Source organism: Liolophura sinensis, chromosome 9 (assembly GCF_032854445.1).
Source record: "Liolophura sinensis isolate JHLJ2023 chromosome 9, CUHK_Ljap_v2, whole genome shotgun sequence".
Classification (NCBI taxonomy): Eukaryota; Metazoa; Mollusca; class Polyplacophora; order Chitonida; family Chitonidae; genus Liolophura; species Liolophura sinensis.
Window position 1 is genome coordinate 26,739,838 of NC_088303.1, and position 21,174 is coordinate 26,761,011.

The following is a 21,174-nucleotide window of genomic DNA, read 5'->3' on the forward strand; positions in this document are numbered from 1 at the left end:
TCCGGCTGCTGTTGAGATGAGAAGGTTGTGAGCTCAGATCTGACGTCCAGCTGCCCTGAGACGAGAAGGTCGTGATCTCTGGCCCCGGGATCTTAGACAAATTTCAAAATCACTTTAAAATGTTGCTTGACAATGTAAATTCTGGGTAAGTTATGTAAAATAAATTTCAGCTAAAATAACGGAAAGGACCATACAAAATTTAATGATTGAAATTCTGACTTAAGTCTAGCATCGCTTCGTTATCCCATGGCTAGATCTGACGTCAGCTAGTATCCCATTGTTTGAGACAAGAAAGTTTTGAGTTCAGATCTGACCTCCATTTGTATCCTTTCTCCGAGACAAGAAGGTTGTACATGTAAGCTCAGATCTGACCTCTGCTGATATCCCTCTGCCGTGAGACGAGAAGGTTGTGAGCTCAGATCTGACCTCCACTGGTACAGTGTATCTCCCTAGTGTCGTCGGTTTTAAGCGATATGGTCATGGTTTCGAATCTAACCACTTGTATGCCTCTTCTTGCGTCAGGTCATAAAAGTTCAGTTGACCATGGAACTTTCACTGACACTTCCGTGTTTTTGATAATGACTAAAGTTTATTGTTTGGAGTAATCACACTTCAAAACTCCATGTTTCTGGAAAATCGGAATTCAAAAGGATCAGCTGACATCACTCTGCCAAACTGTAAAAAAAAATCCACAAGATCAATACCCAATCATCAATCCATCTGTAGACAAACACTTTCGACTCCACATTTGCCAGCGTGTGTAAATCCACGGGAAGGTAGCCACGTTGTAAGTCGCGAACAAAGGACATGCATGACTTTACATTCACGAGTAAGGTTATTGTCCCACTGTCCGGGCTTACAAGGAGCAGTCGCCGGCTGAGCGAGTAAGCATCGCTCCAGCTGCCGCCCGCTGTGATCGACCGTCTTCTCTGCGGTGATCTGTAACCCCTTGTCTGTTGATCAATCCGGTATCGTCACCCCCACCAGTATGGCGTCTACCTCATACCCACCAGTGTATCTGATTCTTACAAGTATACTGGTGATTTGTAAACTATGGCAGGCATCAGCTGATCGTAAGTACTAGCAGGCAAAGGGTTTTCCAACATCTGCTTCTTGCTACAAGTAAATATATTATTTTTACCTGTCTCGAATTTTAAAGGGTGTCTTCAGTTTGACCAGGAAACATTTGCTAAGTTACAGAATTTTACCCCAAAAAGCATAGTCGTGTTCATAACTACACTATTTTCTTGGACATAAACCTAATTATGAAATAAGATAGTGAAATGTATAATGCGTGATTTTAGTTGATGACAAGCTGTTCATTGATTACAAATCTCGAGCAGTTAGCTATAACTCATGTCTGTTTCGCCTGTTTCATGAGTGAAACAGGCGAAACAGACATAGCTTTAGACTAAACAAAGCTGGAGGTCTGAAAATTTGCTACCACATTTGCTGAATGTGGTACCAAACGTTTTTGAACAGAACATAAACCAGTCGGCGGATGAACATGAGAACAAAATGTTTTCTTATAAGGAAAAAGCCTCGTATCGTAATGTATACTATTGAGAGGGATTGAATATACATTATGCTAAAAGATTAATAATTGAAATAAACATCAATATTTTCAGAACGTTTAAAGTAAATGGCATAGCTGGTGTAAATACTTTCTGTGTTGTATGTCATTTAATTGCAAGATTGGTGATGTATGCCGTACTCAAAGTTTCACGTATATAACGATTGTCAGGTATATATGATTGGGAGAATCAGGACAGAGGCCGGAGGACTGCGCTGCATCTTGTCAGGTACCTAACAAACTGCCTGATTGAAAGCCTCAGGTGAACCAGCGGGAGTTTGATTCGAACGCTCAACGGTGTAAAGCGCTCTGTCAGCAAGGCCCTGCCAAGGTGTAATTGCCAACATAAAAGACTACCGTATATGGAGTAAATCCTGAAGAGCTTTTACTCCGATCTTTTGTAAACTTATTTCGGTTATGGCTTTATCCTAACTCAGAACTGTCGGAATTATGGCCTAAATCACGTTGACCTGTTGAACTGAAACATGTACAGTTGGCGTTGTCATGACGTGCAATAGATATTACATTGTGTGTGCTTCAAATGACAAGATCTATGAAATGACAAGATCTACACACACGTGTGTCTAGATACGGAAGCTGTATCAATGTCAGATGATGTATTATCCTGTTGTTTTCTTGTTTTCATTGAGCAGTAATCGATATGGAGATGTTAACGTTTGATGGAGGATTCTTCGTTATGGGGTCAAATGACAAGAATTCCAAAACAGGGGAGTATCCGGAAAGACGAAAGGAGGTGCTCCCGTTCAGAATAGACAAATATCCCGTACAGATGAGACATTACAGGTGACTTATATATTAATTTACCCATTAGGAAAATACACGTACAAAAGATATCAGTAAACAAAAAACAGTCATAGTAGGGTCATATCCTAGTGCTACAGTCATATTCCAAGTGCTGAAGTCATATTTCCAGTGCTGAAGTCATATTCCTAGTGTTGAAGTCAAATTCCTAGTGCTGGAGTCTTATTCCTAGCGCTAGAGTCATATTCCTAGTGCTTTTAGGAAGTCGTATTCATAGTGCTTGGAGTCATATTAAGTCTGTTGAACACAGTGGTGAAGTCATATTCATAAAGCTGAAGCCATAGTTATAACTTCCACGACCTTCTTCCACGAGACAGCAGAATCTGATCGAAATTCCATTTAAATGAAGAAGTCTAGAATAACACGTAACCTTTAAAAAAATCAATAGAAAAGGCGACATAATTTCAGGAGCTTCATGGAACACCGTCGCCAGCGCACTCGTGCTGAACAGTTAGGCTGGAGTTACGTGTTTGAAGACCTGGTGACGGAGCAGGGCCGAATCAACGCTTCTCGGACACTGCCTGACCAGCCCTGGCTGTTGGCAGTCAAGAAAGCCAACTGGCTAGTGGTAAGATCATATAAATTTGTTGATTACAATGGGTTGAATGTTTAATTATTTCTAAGGACGTATTCAGCATCATATATAATACCGTAGTCGTGTCCTCTTTTAACACGACAGTCTCACTGTCATAGTTATTTAAGGTAATGCTGCCTCACTAACATAACATGCATGAGACAGATAACACCACACCACTCAACACTTCCTTGAAATTATGTTGTCGGTGATTTCCGCGATGTTTAACAAGCGGTGTCCTCATGATTATAGTCTTTTTTCATCACAACCCTTTCTCATTTCACCATTTAACTTGACGGTTCTGAAATAATTCCAGAAACGAAAGTTTCTTCATCACCGCTTCCTTGAGTTGTTTGAGTTTTTAGCATTCCATCATGTAACCCGAGAACCCGAGAGTAATTCCATCATAAATTTATACAGCATAGTTTTTCTTCACCACTACTCTAGCCGGGAGACCTCGGATCAAACTCGGGCCGGGCCATACAAAAAAATGGCGCTTGTTGCTGCCTCGCTTGGAGCTCAGTATTGAGAGGTTAGAGCAAGAAAACACGATAGGTTGGCACGGTGTCAGTATAATGAGACTAGGTGGAGTGTAATGTCTGGTGTCTTCGGCATGATACTTCGGTGGCGGCAACACTTTGGCAACTTGGCAGCCAGGCCACCAGAAGATACTATATATGTACACACATCTAATGGCCCCTCGTCTTGATATGACTGAAAAATTGTTAATCTGTGCATCGGAACAGATATTCGTATACCAGCCGTCAACCAATAAGAACGTTCCAGATCAATAATCCCAGGGCAAATTTCCCAAAACGACGTATAACACAAACCACCAAAGAACTCAGAAAAGATATAAATGGAATCATGCAATGAGAAGCAGTGAACAGTTTTCAGTAATGTAGGATCACAATTTGTACCCATCGGAATATCTATACACTGCTGATATATGATTTTCCCGAATTTCACATAGATGTTATTAATGAGAAATTCAAGCAACTATTTTAAGTACGAAGTTAAACCCCAAGCATTCATTTTCAGTACGACGTAAAACCCCAAGCACTGATTCATTCATTCTTCATACTCCCGTTATTCATTCCATCCTGTAACCTGACAATCTGGCAGTAATTCCATAATACATGTATCATTATACTTTTCGTCGCCACTACTTTAACTTTTCCTCATTTTATCATGCAACCTTCAACAGCAGTTCCCCAGATGTGGTTTCTTCCCCATTACTCTTTCTCATTTCATCATGTGACCTGACGATCGGAGAGTAATTCCACAATAGATGTATTATCATAGCTTTCTTCACCACTGCTCTAGCAGTCATTCCACCATGTAAGCAAACGTTTCTGAAGTAATTCCATTGATATAGTTTCTTCATCAATGCTCTGTCTCATTTCATCATGCAAACTGGCGGCTCAGGAGTAATTCAAAGGTTGTATTCTTCACCATTGCTCCTGTTTTCTCTCCTCAGCCAGAAGGCCCTGGAAGTAACATCACAGGCAGGGACTTCATCCCCGTCGTTCACGTTAGCTACCAGGATGCCCAGTATTACTGTAAGTGGGCCAACAAACGACTGCCCACCGAGGCAGAGTGGGAGTTCTCCGCCAGAGCAGGGCTTAAAGGTCAGTGACAGACAGGTAACTTTTTTATTTGGGTTGTGGTCAAAATAAAGTGACCCTACAACAGCTATAAGCAGAGACCAATCTCATAAAAACATATATATTTATGCATAGTCTTTTTGGCGATGTTGACAATTGCCTAAGCCTCCTCCTTCGGAATAAAAGTGGAATTTTCTTACTGTTATTGACCAGGAATGTCAGTGCAATGTTTGCCAAGTAGGACATGACACAAAGACTCAGTAATTTAGTCAGCTACTGAATTTACACAAACATCGAATCATTATAATCATTGCTAAGCCACAACTGACTTGTCTCAGGAACTTGACTGGGTGATGCATGTAGCTATATAGCCATTGAGGTTGCTGAATGTGAGGGTCGGGCAGTGAATATTCGCACAGTGTGCCAGTATATTAATCAGGTTTTTAGTCAATGAATTGGTCAGTTTGTCAAAACAGTCAGTAAGTAAAAATGTCATCCATTCAGTCGGTTCGTGAACGAACATGATTCAAACACTAACATTTTCTAGCACTTTGTTTTCATGGACTCGCCCAGTCACAAGACACGGTATATAAACTACCAGGCAAAAGAAACGTATAACCTTGTTCAGCACCACAAGAAAGAGAAAAAAAGACAGACAGTATCAACATGATAAGCATTATATTGCAATAAACCATTTTCCAAGTTCTGTTCAAAAATTCAAAGCCATATGGATATTACACTTGCTGTCAGGCCGAGCAAAGAAGGCATGGGGTAAATCTGAAAAATTACACAAATGTATGTAAAGGGACTCCCTTAAAAAGGTGTACCTGATGTCCTATAATGTCATAAGACAGATCGTTAGTAGCGTGTGTGAGCACCCAATGCATCAATTAAAGCCAAAATACGTCTCCTCATGGAAGTCGTCAGCCGCCGGATGACGTCATCAGGAATTATGTCCCACTCCTCAAATAAAGCCTGTTCGAGCTGTTGCCTGTTTTGTGGGGGAGGGACGCGTTGTCTCAGACGTCGATCAAGATGATCCCACAGATGCTCTAAGGGATTCATGTCTGGCGATCGTGATGGCCAAGGCAGTACGTTGACATCAACGGTGTCCAGATAATTTAGTACAACTCTGGCGGTATGAGGTCGTGCATTGTCCTGCTGCAAAAGGATACCCCTTTGCTGTTGATGCACGAATGGCACCACAACAGGTTCCAATATTTCATCTCGGTATCTTTGGCCAGTCAGATTTCCCTGGATGATGACCAATCTCGTTCTCACCTGTCCACAAATTCCGCCCCATACAAGCACCCCACAAGCACCAAAAGGGTGGACATTCTGAATGCAGTTTGGTGCCAATCGCTCTCCCGTGCGTCGATACACACGAATTCGACCATCATTTCTGAAGAGGTTATATCGGCTTTCATCAGTGAACAGCACCCTTTCCTAGTCTCGTCGCTGCCATCGACGTACAACTCTTGCCCAACGCAGCCTGTTTTGACGGTGTAGAGGAGTCAATGCCATTCCACGGAAGGGGCGATAGGCTCTGATACCACTCACGCGGAGTCGTCGTAAGACTGTGCGTCTGCTGATGGGGTGTCCCAGTGCCGTTTCCGCCGTTGACGTCGCCGTCACAAACCAGGTGGATTGTGCGGATGTACCGGTCTTCGCCAGGCGTTGTAACACTTGGCCTGCCCGATCTTGGAAGATCTTGTGTCCTGCCTGTTAGGCGGTAACGACCCAACAGTCTGCTGATTGTGGCTTGACTGCAATTGAATGTTCTGGCAATGTGGTGTTGGCTGGCCCCCATGTCGGCCATACCAGTGGCTCTATCACGTTCTGCTTGTGTGAGTCTCGGCATCTCTTAGATGTTTTTTTTATGGTATTGCACCCTTACCATGTGCTACATCGGTATTTATACGGCGGTCATTATCGAGAATTTTCAACAGGGCCCGAAACTCTGTTTTTTCCGATTTTTCATGATGTATTACACCATTTTCAATGAATCTCGTTAAAAAGTGACGTGTACACAGGGTGCTTATGTGCAAACGTATTCGCACAACGTTCAAACTTATTCAACTTATTTTTCCATAGAAAAAACTGCATTTAAAAGTTATACGTTTCTTTTGCCCGGTAGTTATATACACACACACACACCTAATGACTCCTCATCGACATATGACTGAAAAATGGTTGAGTACGACATAAAACTTCAAGCATACATATATATATATATATATATATATATATATATATATATATATATATATATATATATACTGAAATTTTCTTGATGGTAAGTAGAGAGTCAACGCAACAGAGAAACATATTTAATCTAAAGAAAATATTTATTTTTACCTCACGTATTTGTCTGCAAAGTATATAGATCATAAGCTGTAATCTGTTTTCCAGGCTCAGAATATCCATGGGGAAAGGAGATGTTACCGAATAGGATGAATTTCTGGAAGGTGAGTTTCGCGTTTTTCCTATACAGGTGCTTTCTGCACCACTGGGTGATTTGTCTATAATTTGTCTCGTCTGTGATGACCTGTCCGTAATAAATGTGGCATTTAGTCCGGTGCTTCAGAAAGTTTTTGCCCCTGTCTGCTTTCCTCCCCGTGTTATCTAACGTCTACCATGAGTTCCTCTGTACTTCTCATGTACTTCTCATGTATATGCGACTAGTCAGTCAGTAAGTAAACGTGTCCTATTTTTCAGGGTCGTTTTCCTGATGAGAACTTGTTATGGAAACATAGAAAAGGGTTGACAGTGGTGAACCAGTTCCCAGCTCAGAACCATGTCGGTAAGCTATACACGTTTGGATTCTGTTCTCAAAGCCATGTCGATAAGTAATAAACATTTGGGATTCTGTTCTCAAAACCATGCGGGTAAGCAAGGAGCGTTTGGGATTCTGTTCTCAAAACCATGTCGGTAGCAACAAACGTTTGGGATTCTGTTCTCATAGTCATGTCAGTAAGCAACAAGCGTTTGGAATTCTGCTCTCGCAACCATGTCGGTAAGCAATGAACATTTGGGATTCTGTTCTCAAAGTCATGTCGGTAAGCAACAAGCGTTTAGGATTCTGTTTTCAAAACCATGTCGGTTAGCAAAAAATGTTTGGGATTCTGTTCTCCTAACCGTGTCGGTAATGAACAAACATTTGGGATTCTGTTCTCAAAGTCATGTCGGTAAGCAACAAACGTTTAGGATTCTGTTTTCAAAACCATGTCGGTTAGCAAAAAATGTTTGGGATTCTGTTCTCATAACCGTGTCGGTTAGCAGTAAACATTTGGGATTCTGTTCTTAAAACCCTGTCGGTAAACGACGAACGTTCGGGATTCTGTTCTCGGAACCAAAGTCATGCAAAAGCATGTCGATAAGCTCTTAAATCATATTTCCAATATTGACTTAAATCAGAAATTGCTTTGTTGAATCGGCTTAAGGACATTGAACCAGAAACTGTGCTTGGAGTAGTACAAAGAAAGGCACCAATGATTTTGATCTTAATGTACAATGGTTTTCGGTTAGTGTTAACTTTATTGCGGCCTACCACTTCATATTCATATTTTGTAGGCATGTACGATCTATTGGGCAACGTTTGGGAATGGACATCAACCCCGGCTATTAAACATGAAGATGAAAAAAAGATGACGACAACCAATGCAAAAATAGCAAAAGGCGGGTCCTATTTGGAACTGGCGGGACCTGGCATTACTACGGGATATCAACTACGTATAAGCCAAAGGTAAGCGTTCAGTCGCCATTTACCATCGGGCATTGTATTTGTCTTACAACTATTACCATGTCCACAAGCGTGACTTTCGTGTCGTCAGTGTCTTCACCAAACTGAGATGTCAAGCTCATTGTGTTCACTGTTGTTTCTCAACACCGTAATTTCGTCCTTATAGTCACTAACAAAATCATAATTGTGTGAAGTTTACCTTCCTGCTTCTGTGCACTTCTCTTTTTGTCTTGTCACACCTATCTAATGTTACCGTCGTCAAAATCACGACTATTTTTCATTCACATGATTTAGGTTATTATCCTTGGCCTTATCTCATTGTCTTATCTCACATTTCACTTATACGACGGCGGCCAGCATTATGGTGGGAGGAAACCGGGGAGAGCCCGGAGGAAACCCACGACCATCCGCAGGATGCTAACAGACCTTCTGACTTACTTTTGTGATGTATAACTTCTCACCTTAAAATAACAAAACTGAAAATTTTTAATGTGGACAACATTTTGGTAAAAACACCACGTTTTCACTGGAGTAAACTAATGGGTTGGATATCCAATATGTATATGTACTTGGTACGGTTTCAGAAAAGCTATAGATCCTCGTTTCACGGCCCACCATGTTGGATTCCGATGTGCACGTGACGCCAAGCACGGCAAGGCTGGGACTGCGGCTAAAAGCAAGCTCCCACCCCCTCCCCGACCCTCCGTCAAGCCGAAACCCAGAAAGAAGGCCAGGACCTTAGACAATCCCTCACCCAAGAGGCGAGGGGCCAAAAAAATCAGAAAAAGAAAACATATTGAATTATAACATAAACGACTGTGAATAGGTATAGTTTGCAACAAGTGACAAATGCTCTTTCGTGCGAGAATGTCAAATGGAGATGTAAATATAATGATGTGAACATTAGTGTATCATTTTTATGAGAGGCTATGAAAAGACCACGATCTTCTTATATGAATTGGCATCATTGTGTAAATATAAATAAAAGTTATGCATGTTTACATCTGTATATAGACTTACATTTCCTCTGGCTTGAAACAGTTTATCCCACACTGTAGGTATTTCTATATATGTTTGACATCGCAAAGTTTCTTTATGCATAACAACTTCTGATTTATTTTTTACCTTTTTTACATAAAGAAACTTTGTGATGTTACTCAACTTCTATATGCCTCTTAAAGGACTTCTATATGTATGGTAAACATTCACAGTGATTCAGATACTGTATTCTGTATTCCTAACTGATGGATTAATCTGTTTTAGAATTTTATCGTGAAATGTATGTATGTATGTTGTTAGGGTGTGTCTAGAGACATCGGCATATATACCGTTCATGTATTTGTTATTTTAAAAACAATTTCGTCATTTAATATGGTTATGCCTTGTACATGTTCTGATCAGTAAAAGTTTCAGTTCTTTCAGACAAAAGTTTTTAAATGCCTTGTTTATATTTCGCACGTAAAATCCCTTTGGACTATAGACACTGTGCAAGCATCGCGAATATTCGAGAATTTTTTACCATGGCCCTAACATTTGCTCAACGGCACATAACAAGACTTGCTGTACGGATTTGTATCTGATGTAGACGATATAAAGAGAGCTCTCAGAGAAGCATCGTTTAGGATATGCTACTCTCCAAAAGCAATTTTGTACAAAAACTACACAAGGTGTGTACCAAAGGCACACATTAAGTTTAGCAAATGTGCACAGGAACATTAATGTGTACCTTGCATACATCATTGTTACCTACCTACATGTAGACTTTTAATGTGTACCAAATTGTGTACCTGTGATACACGTCTTGTTTACATCGCTAGCTACACATACGCATGTGCACGAAACGGTAGGCTACTCATGTGTTCTTTGAGAGTACGTCATCACTAAACATGAAACTGTTGTCTGTTATGTAGAGTTTGAGCCAGATAGAGAGGCAAGAACGATGCTTTGATTTTTTTATTTTGATTGCATGGTGTACTCGAGAATATTTCATTTATACGCCAGCATTATGGTGGGAGGAAACCGAACAGAGCCCCGAGGAAAAATGAAATAAATAAATCATACGTTGAAAAAGAGATGTTTGATGAAATGTTGTTAATGCCAATGGATGCATAGTTTGGCTTAAACGTTACAGGCTTAGGAGTGAGTGAGTGAGTGCTTGGGGTTTAACGTCGTACTCAACAATTTTTCAGTCATATGACGACGAAGGAATCATTAGGATGCATGCACGTGTAATGTGCCTCCTAGTTGCAGGACGGATTTTCACCGCTCTTTTATTTAGTGCTGCATCACTGAGACGACTTACCGAAGGCAAGTAAGCCGCCCCGCCCGAGCCATTATACTGATACGGGTCAACCAGTCGTTGCACTATCCCCTTCATGCTGAACGCCAAGCGAGGAAGTTACAACTTCCTCTTTTAAAGTCTTAGGTGTGACTCGACCAAGGATTGATCCTGGATCTACCGGTCCCGAAGCGGACGCTCTATACAGGCTTAGAAAGAAGTTAAAAGGAAATAACCGTCGGGATTGACAGAATGTTTTAGCAGCACTGAAGTAAAGAATCCTTGCTGGACAATAGAGATCGAAACGATTTCACAACATGTATGATGCACCCTGAAGAATTAATGAACTGCCGCGACTTTGGCAACATAGCCCTCATATCGCGGTGACCCTATATAACTTAACCTCCAACATACCTAACATCTAAGGAGTATCCTTAATACTGTGTGATGAAGGGTGTCATGATGAGGTATCTGTACTGAACACCGCTCTTATGTGGTCCTGCAGAGTTGTTTTACAAACGTCGATATGGAGGGTGACTCTGTGGCCTAAGCGGTTAATATAATTGTGACCACAATGATCCAGGAGCCTCACATTAATGCGGTCGCTCATGCTGCCTTCCTCTACGGTCGTATAAGTGGGAAGGTCCGGCAACAACATGCGAATGGTCGAGGGTTCCCCCCCCCCACTATATAATGTTGGCCGTCGTTGTATGAGTGAAATATTCTTGAGTATGGCATAAAACAATAATCAAATTAATGAATAAATAATTTCACGAGAAACAAGATCAGATAAACTTTTCCTGAGGAATGGTTGTCTCACTGTATATACTAAAAAAATTAACCTTTTAATTTTAACAGAAAGTTGAAGTTCTCTGAGTGATACTAGACCGTATTCTGCTATTGCGGCAGATTATTCTGTTAAATATAACACACATATTCTAATATAACACTAATATAACACAAATATAACACACATATATTGCGTTGAAATAACAGAATCACTCGGGAACAGACTTTCTGTTATTAACAGGTCAATTTTTTTAGTGTAGATACCTGGTAAATTCCACGTGGACATCTTATCATACATGATGTTTGTGTCTTAAGATTTTCAAAAGAAATATCGTAAGAAACTTTATTTCAAATATGTACCCGTGGATATCTTAACTTGTCTCAATCCACGCTGCAAATTTTACGTTAATAGTACTGCATCGGAGAATGATCGTAGTTCAATAGCTCATGATACTACACAGGTGAAAAGCTAGCTGGTGTTGATATTTAAACTGCCACGTATAGCATGTGCCTCTGATCCGTCCGCTGCCCACCCGCTATTATATCGGAAATGTCAACAGATGTTTAGTGCAAGACGCTACACAAGAGTTAGAGATCATTCTAAAGGGCCGAGTCGACGACCGCTCAGCTGTCACCTGTGATCGATTCCGCTACATCGGAGCACGTCAGCAGACGGCAGAGCCGGCGAGTGGCAGCCAAATCACCGTGGTCACACACCGAACCGTCCGTCACGGAACATGGCGGGCATTACCTTTATCCTGTTGAAATGGATGCTATGTATTTCTTTTTGTATTATCACTTTCACAACGGCGAGTATCAAACTGAAACCAGCGGCCAACTTGGAAAGAAGTGAGTATAACTGTTCAAAACAATGCAATATATGGTTTCATTACACAAAGAGTACATACAAATTACTTGAAAAGTTGCTCTAATTATAACAACGTTATGATGTCTATATTTATTATCAAAGTAAGCAAATTGTACCAACTGTTCTAACCTCTACTGGGTTAAATTTGCCTAAACCTTTTTTTTATCTATAAAAATTTAGCTTTTTTTGGTATGTGAACCTTTTGTGAACCTGGTGCATGTTTACATATCTATGGAAGGTCTATATTCTCCCCTTTATCGCTTTCATTATTTGAATTGGTATACTCATTGGCCAGCAGATGTACAGTATTTAGTATCTGTAAAGTCGCGGTTTATATTCGTGTGAAAATACGTGTTCAGTATTCAGGCTTATTTTGGCCTCTGATAGTAGTTTCCTCTGACATATTTTAATGACTATCGGTCAAGAAATATTGATTCTGCATTGACTAAACTTATATCAAGTTTGGGGTACTTTGCAGCCTGATTGTTAGCGTGCTAGCACAGCTTAATGAGCCAGGAGCCGCTCACCAGTGCGGTTGCCGTGAATTGAAGCCCAGCTCATGCTGGCTTCTTCTCCGGTCGTGTGTGTAGAAAGGACTGCCAGCAAGCTGAGAATGATCATGAGTTCCCCCCAAACCCTAATCAATTCCCTCTCATCGTTAAATGCTGACCGCCGTCGTATATGTGGAATCTTGAGTACGGCGTGAAACACCGATCAAATAAATAAATCAACTGAGTTCAAATCATTAAACGTTAGATAGGCCTATATACAGGCTTATGTTCCACCGGTGATAAGTGGGCGAAGTATTGAACAGGCCGCGATTTACACATACACATCTTAACTTTGGATGTATTTTAAACTTCCTCGAAATAGTGTATGGTGAGACCACGTGTTACAGACAGATTGTTTGTAAATGACCACACAGTGTGAAGTGTGTATGGAGTACTATTGTATCGATTCCATTCAACACGCCCGTTGTGCCACCACACAGTGACAGTCAATCTGCAAAGACTCCATAGGAGACTGGACTTCCTGCTAAATTTATGCGAAAGAAATCGGGGGAAAAGGGTTGTCTCCCTTGTAACATGTTGTTTGTCAGCCATACAGAACTGTCAACGATAATCGAAAATAAGGCATTTTGTGGATGTAGTTTTTTTTTTCGAAATGTTTACATGTGGATCGTTTCTACTACCTAACGGTCAACATGGACTGACCATTCACGGTCTGACATCAAGCCTTGTCTAGTATGTCATTACCTTAACCTGGGGTAGGTAGCGGTAGTAGGCCTATATGGTATGCCGGTAGAAAACATATTACTAAGGCACTTAATATGTTGTTAACGTCTCTTGTTTTGAAAGCTAGAAATGAATTCTTGCTCCGCCTCCATATCTTCTGTGACTCTGAGGTATTTAAAGATGCCCTCATACGTCTTTCTGTCATGTGCTGACTTGCTTATTATCAATGTATTAAGTGAAATTCTACCCGAATTTGACGACAAGATCTTGTTCCATGAAGTCGAGCGCTGGATCAAAATCTCGCGGGATCGACGGTTTACCCCGGGTTTTAACCTTTTGCTCAAATTGTATATCCGACCGCCATCATGCATGTAAAGAGAACGCTTTGAAGAACCTCATGATACATGCACCAGAGAAAAAAAAAATGATGAACAGTAAACATAAGTAATCTATGCGTCGAAGCAGAAATTCTTATACCAGCAGTCAACCATTCAAGACGTTTCAGGCCAAGAATCGCAAGACTACTCCGTCAGCTGGTGTGATCCTGCTACACCTTTCCTTGATTGCAGACTGTACCTTTTGTATTTACTTTCTTTGCTCATCAGTCAAAGCGCTGGATGATCCCTATGCCTCTATGAGAGAAATCCAAGGCGGGAAATTCAAACTCGGCGTGAATGACCCGCGCTCCAAAACAGGGGAATACCCTCCTCGTGAGGTCAAGGTCAGGGATTTTTACATTGACCTTTATCCTGTCACCGTATCTCAGTTCAGGTGAGTGGTTATTTCTCCGTATAGTTTCATTCTTTAATGGCCAAGCATGATTATCGTACAGATATCACTACCTTGATTCAGACCCCTTTTTCATGATCTGTTTTGACAGAAAATCCTAAAGTGAAGCAAAATCGCAGAGGAAGACAATAAATGTACTTGTACTTAGATATGTTGAGTTTTAACTGAAAGCTGCATAGCAAAGCCAATTTGAAATCATTTGCAAGAGCACGATTAGTTTTATTACGTTATAGTTTTAAAATTAATAATCATTCAGTCTTATTAGTGATTTTAAAACCAGTCTCTAGAGGTTTTATCAAATAGGTAGATAAGTAATATGTACTAATCTTAGTGAATTACGAGGTTTTATTTTAATGTCACGATATTATTGAATAGGCCAGACCGTAGAATGGGTTAGTCCACAGCAAAATCAACAAAATCAGTTCAGTGAAAAAGTCAAAAACAAAAAATCTCTGGCAGGAGATTCACCCATATGTTTTAACGATTTAGGGTAATCATCTATTAATGAATGTCTATACATATTCCTCTTGTAATATACATACACATAAAATGTGACATCTGATTTATATTGTCGATTACAGGAAGTTTAAACAGAATAAGACGAAGTTCAGGACGACGGCGGAGATCCGTGGATGGAGTTACATCTTTGAGGACGCTCTCACGCCAGAGGTGCGGGAGGTCAGCGAACGGCCATTCCTGGACCAGCCGTACATGTTGAAGGTGGCCAACGCCACGTGGAATAGGGTGAGTGATAAACTACCTAATCAGTCAGTCACTTCATTGTCTGCAGAGATCAACGTCATAACATTCTGCTTGGCAAATTCATTCATTTTGAATGACAAACTATATACTCTCAAAAAACAGAAAGTGTGTTGTCTGAGTGATACGAGAATGTGTTCTTTTATTACAACATACTACTGTGTCATGTACAACATAGTATCCTGTTAGTTTTGTACAATGTTTATACTGATTTAATAAAATAATCTACTGCCACAACAGAATACTTTCTAGCCTCACTCAGACAACAGATTTCCTGTTAAATTTAACAGATTATATTTTTGAGAGTACCTTACGTTATACAACAATTTTCAGTTATTTTTATCTACAATATGCGTTTGTCTACTGTTTACAGTACTGGTAATGTAAGCTCACCAGTGTCACCAGATACTATTTACATATGTAACAGATTTGTGTTCGTACAAGTTAAGCATCTAGGCCAAAAACTGGTTGGTCTGGTGTCATTGTACTGAGTTTGGTGTCAATCCAGGTGTGCTTGGTGTGGAGTTCCTGGGAGAGGGATATGTTTATGCATTTTTTATTTCTTTATTTGACTGGTGTTTTACACGGTACTCCCGAATATTTCACCTATGCGACGGCGATCAGCATTATGGTGGGAGGAAAGTGGGAAGAGCCCGAGGGAAGCCCACAACCATTCACAGTCTGCTGGCAGTCATTGCGCTGCACGCAAAAACACATGTGTTGTTTTCATTCAACACAAAAATGTGTTACCCCAACGCAAACATGTGTTAAATAAATGTAAAGTACAAATGTTTGTGTTACAAAATAATAAAACGCAAACTTGTGTTGAACCAAAATGAGGTAATTTATGCAATACAACAAAACCTTGTGTGCTAGCATTTTGCAACAAGTATTGTGTACAACATCCAAGACATCTTGTGTTTAATTCATTCAACACAAGACCTTGTTTTCGTTCAACACAACAAAGAGTTGTTAAAATATGGCACAAGACTTTTATTGGGAAGAACACAGGAACAACTTTGTGTTCATATAACACAAGTGTTTTTGTGTGCGCGCTGGCATGTTTAAAACTCGCAAACAGAGGTCCCCTGAGGCAGATATGTGGCATTGGGAACGACATACAACACACCATCTGTCATGATATGAACAGAATAAAGTGGAAAGATGCGTTCACGCAACAGTATTGTTGACAATGTGTTTAGTGATGTAATAACAATTTTGTTTTATTCAGCCCGAAGGTCCAGGCTCGACGACCAAAAACCGCATGAATTACCCACTGGTCCACGTGACGTTCCATGACGCACACACCTATTGCCAATGGGCTGGAAAACGTCTACCAACAGAGAATGAGTGGGAATATGCCGCTAGAGGGGGACTCAAGGGTAGGTAATGGACGAATAGCAAAATGAGCCCAATCAAGAAATAGCACTAGTCATCATCCAGATAATAGATCTATACCGTTTGTCGGCGTTTATAATAGAGGTCGTTGATAGTTATATGTCAGTGCAAAAGGCGTTTTATTCCAGTCATAATGTATGGTCTAAAATCACGTTGAAGTGGTGGTCATCGAAACATGGTCCATTTATTCCTTTGCTTTACCTTCTAGAGCAAAACTATCCATGGGGAGATCGTTTCAAGAAAAGAAGAATGAATTACTGGCAGGTAGGAAAGGAAACAGTTTATTAATTACGACAAGAAGAGTGTAAGTCGCTTTCCCCGTCCGTCTGTCGTTGTGATTTTTCTGGGGTTTTTTTTGTTCCGAATTTTCGGCATTCTACCTTTAAATATAAGCCATTCACTTAACGTGTCCTGGGTGCAAAGCGACACCAATATTTTGCGGGATGTCACAGTTACGGCAAAATTACGCGTGTTATAACAACATCAATAAAACAAATGTGCGTGTGAAGTTTCAGTTCAGTCATTTAGAAAATCACGAACTGCTCTTTTATGGATACATACTTTTTGACAAAGTCATATTTTAATAGTATAAACGATATAGTAATAACAATATGTACTCAAAGCTGTGCTGTCTTTACTTCTTAAATGCGTCTGTATATATTATAGGCTAAAAATGCAGTACGTGCTGATGGTGCCATGTATATAGTTCGGATGGTAAAATGGTTTTTAACAGACCTGTTGGTTCATTAACAGGGTAAATTCCCGGATTTCAACAGAGTTTGGGACGAATGGGAGTTTCTGTCTCCTGTTGATGCCTTTCCTGCACAAAATGAGTACGGTGAGTCTGATCATATTGACATCAATCAGTCATGTCATTGCTTATATCAAGTAGACAAATCAACGCAAAGACGCAACCCTGAGACAGCTAAAATACAAACCCTTGATCTTTTACCTCAATGAACGCATTTCTCGCACCATAACCCCATGTATTAGTTAAAAGTTTCGCTAAACATCTGTATTGCCTCGAACGTTTTAGATTCTCCTATGAAATGTCACAAAAGGAGAGTACGACAAGAAGGAAAATTTACAATGTCAAAATTGAAACTTGGACATTAGTATACCGACGGATTTTAATCAACGTCACAAGCCATTACTGCAAAAATTTGTGTGTTAAGGATATTCCACCAAACGCCTTCACTCCAAATTTCTTAACTTGTACAATGGGTATAATTCTCTTGTAAGTAAATATGGACAGATCGTCCTGAATCTCTGGGGCTCTGCTTCAAGAATGTGTCTAATTCCGTTGTATTCGGCCATACACTCATCGTGTTGAATTAGATCACCACGTTGGATATATTAACAGTTGCAATCGAAGAGCAACTGAGACATATTTTGTTATCGACAACTGATATTCTAGCATTATACACGATTTGAATAATGATTTCACTCATTCATCGCCTAGAACATACCAAGCGTTTTTCCAACATTTTTGAAAACTGATAAAAAATATTGTGATGTTTATTTGCACTAAATCAGAAATCACTAAATTTACAGGAATGTTCGATCTAATGGGAAATGTGTGGGAATGGACAACCACGGAGTTCTATCAGCGAGGTGTTAACCGACACGAGCAGCCCAAACGATATGTGCTGAAGGGAGGCTCGTACCTTGACTCTAGAGAAAGCGATTACGGTAGCGGGAATTTCGTGGTGCGCTCATCTACTAGGTGAGTAAAAGTAGTCCGGCGTCAAAAAGCCTGTGTATGATCTGACAGTAACACGTTTATTTTTCACTTTTTTCTGTGTGAAGCTCGTTGGATGGGACATCTTTTGTAAAGGCCATATGTATGGCTCTACCCATTGCTCTGTGTTGCTTCTATGTGTTCCAAATCGACACTTTACTGATTCTTGGTTTAAACATGTTCACACCACGGTATGCCTACATTTTAGCCGAAGTGGCTTTAAGCCACACCCATTCATTCATTCATTCATTCTTCTGTGCTAAGTTGTAGCAACCTTGGCTTCCGTGCGTTCTTTTTGAACACACAGGTTGTCAAGAACCTTGCGCGCATGACACAAAGGCTTTATTCGCTTCGTTTTTTTTTTTAAGATCGCCAAATAACAGTTAATATCTAAGTAGTGTTAACCATCAAATAAGTAAATAATGGAATAATTTAAAAAAATATCTTTCATAACATTTCTTTTAATCAGTCAAAGTCAGTCGTGTGGAAGGATCAGGTACTTTCATCTCGATCATATCATATCACATTGGATCCACCATGGACAGTCAACGGCTTCGATTCAATCAAGGGGAGACTACTCTAAGCGCACAGTTCATCAAGGGGAGACTACTCTAAATGCATAGTTCATACTCAGCCTCTTCAGAAATCGAAGTCTTAGAACTTAGTGAAAATCATCATAATCCAGGTCTTTGAGTTCATGAAATTGGGGAAAAAGTGGGAAGGGGAGGGTGGTGGGGAGTGGTTGCTGGGGCGTTGAGGCATAACAATCCTTATCATCGACTATGTTAAGTACTTGTGAATGTTATCATAACTGTATAAATGAAATTTGATTCTCAATGTTCCAGACGTGGTCTTGAGCCTGATTACTCCGCCCATCATGTAGGCTTCCGCTGCGCCGTGACATCACCACACATCCCTGCAGCTGGGTCAAAAGTTAACAAGACAAAAGACCGGCCCAGACGGGTTCACAAAGTTCACGAAATGCATGACCAAACAGGCGCTCGCCAGATGCTTCTGAAGAGAAAAGCGGAGCAAGCGCAGAAGAAACGATCCACTACGCGGACTGTAGTGCGCGTATTGAAGGATGAGTTGTAGCTCCGGGCGGAGGGATATGCCGCTATACACACAGAACCGAAAAGAACTATCATCTGTCATGGATTATTGCAAGTTCGCAAATTTTGTGTCAAGCGGGTAGAAAAAACCTATTGTGATTGGTTACCCAAATTTTTATTACGGCTAACACGTGGTTAACTGTGTTGAGAGAGAGAGGTGTCCAGACGAGAAGCAAATCGTTTCATATTTTAGCAAAAATTGATGTGACTTAGGGGTTTAACCGGTGTGAGTCCAGAATTATTCTTTGTGTCTCAAACTATCCTGCATATATGCCAAACTACCAAGCGTATATTTCTTCAATTTATTGGTGTTTTACTCCAAACTCAAGAATATTTGACCCACGACGGTAGCCAGCATTATCTGGTAGGAGGAAACGTGCAAACCCAAGGAACTTTTTACCATCCGCTTTGCTTCTTACGTACGTTTGGAAGCCAGCATGAGCGGAGAGGCTCCTGGTTCACTTTAGTGCGCCAACCACTCGCCCATGAAGCTCACCCACTCCTCCACCCAAACCCCCGAGTGTTAAAAGGAAAACAAAAATAACATGAAATGTTCTCTGCTTGGACCTAGATTAACAAAAGTTGGAGGCACTGGTCGATCAAAAGTTGGAAATGGTTTTGTTGTGGTGAACACGGTGTGAATAAATGTGGAAGCGCACTTTCTTGATAAGCTATGCATGTATTACCCGACTGTAGTAAGGATTGAGTTTGCGTTTTCGGCGACTGTTGGGTACCTTCCCAGAGCATTGTATACAACAGTTTATCTGCATAACAACCTATAATAGACATTTTCTATAGATTTATATCGCTGTGGCGTGATATAAAATATCGTGACATATCATAAGTTGTAGTTTTTCTACATACCAGTGCCCAATATTCTGCATAAGTGTCTTTTGCCCATAGTCTCTCCGTATAAAACGATGAAAGTTTATAGAGCCATAGAAATAAAAATAAAACAAATTTGTGTGATAAAATCTCAACTGGTCTGTATTAATTTACCGCTTGCTAGTTTTATTAGCTTTTGAGGTCATCTCCGGTCTCCTTGATCCATAAAACTGGGTAGGTTAGGTATTACAGAAGAGGTCGGGACTGTGGACTGGGTGTTATGAAAGTACAGTAAGTGAACGGGAAAGAAACATTTACTTTCATACAATCTAATAGGTCTGTAAGCAACCTGTATATGATATATGAACATAACAATAAATATTTTTACTCTTAACATGTAGACGAAAGTTGCAAGGCGACATTTTTCTAATATTTTTACATTGTGCATTGTGCTATGTGTCAGTCTTAGCTTGAGCAATACACCAGCATTAAGTGTGTAGTTAAATGGAACAGCATGAATCTTAATATTTTATAACGGTATGAAAACCATATGTGTAATGGCAAAAAACACGAAGTGAAAAAAGAAAAATGCAATCTAATGCTAAATTTGTTACACAGACAAATTCTATTTCCACAAAATTATCAGTTATCTGTTAAAAGAAAGTCTGTTGTTTGGGTGATACTAAAATGCATTTTGTTCTTGAAGCAGATTATTCTGTTAAATATGGCACTCATATTCCGTTAATTCAAGAAAAGGACTGAATTAGACTAACAGGATAGTATTTTGAATGTGACACAGTATTTGTCATAAAAACAGAATAGATTCTAGCATCACTAAACAACAAACCCTCTATTAAAATTAACCGATTATAACTGAGATACATACATTTACATACATTGCATATAAGCAACTAAAAGAGAAGATAACCATAAAGAAGGTCAACTATAAGCTAAGTCAGTTATAAGGAACATCAGCAATACACGAAGAAAACTGTAAACGAATTCAACTAAAAGCGATGGACCTTATTGGTATGTAACTTTAAGCCACATACCAGAAAAGTA

General features: G+C 40.1%; 1 protein-coding gene across 1 annotated transcript; it reads left to right on the forward strand.

Annotated features, from left to right (window-relative positions):
- The first annotated feature begins 945 nt into the window (after nucleotides 1-945).
- LOC135475753 (uncharacterized) lies at nucleotides 946-20,410 on the forward strand. The gene is made up of 16 exons (XM_064755690.1): nucleotides 946-1,073; nucleotides 2,227-2,377; nucleotides 2,804-2,963; nucleotides 4,450-4,600; nucleotides 6,989-7,044; nucleotides 7,295-7,379; nucleotides 8,150-8,321; nucleotides 8,903-9,111; nucleotides 12,055-12,234; nucleotides 14,094-14,259; nucleotides 14,859-15,021; nucleotides 16,268-16,418; nucleotides 16,643-16,698; nucleotides 17,188-17,272; nucleotides 17,989-18,160; nucleotides 19,021-20,410. The coding sequence occupies exons 1-16, from the start codon at nucleotides 989-991 to the stop codon at nucleotides 19,268-19,270; spliced, it is 2,292 nt and encodes a 763-aa protein (XP_064611760.1). The 5' UTR covers nucleotides 946-988; the 3' UTR covers nucleotides 19,271-20,410.
- Nucleotides 20,411-21,174: the final 764 nt, after the last annotated feature.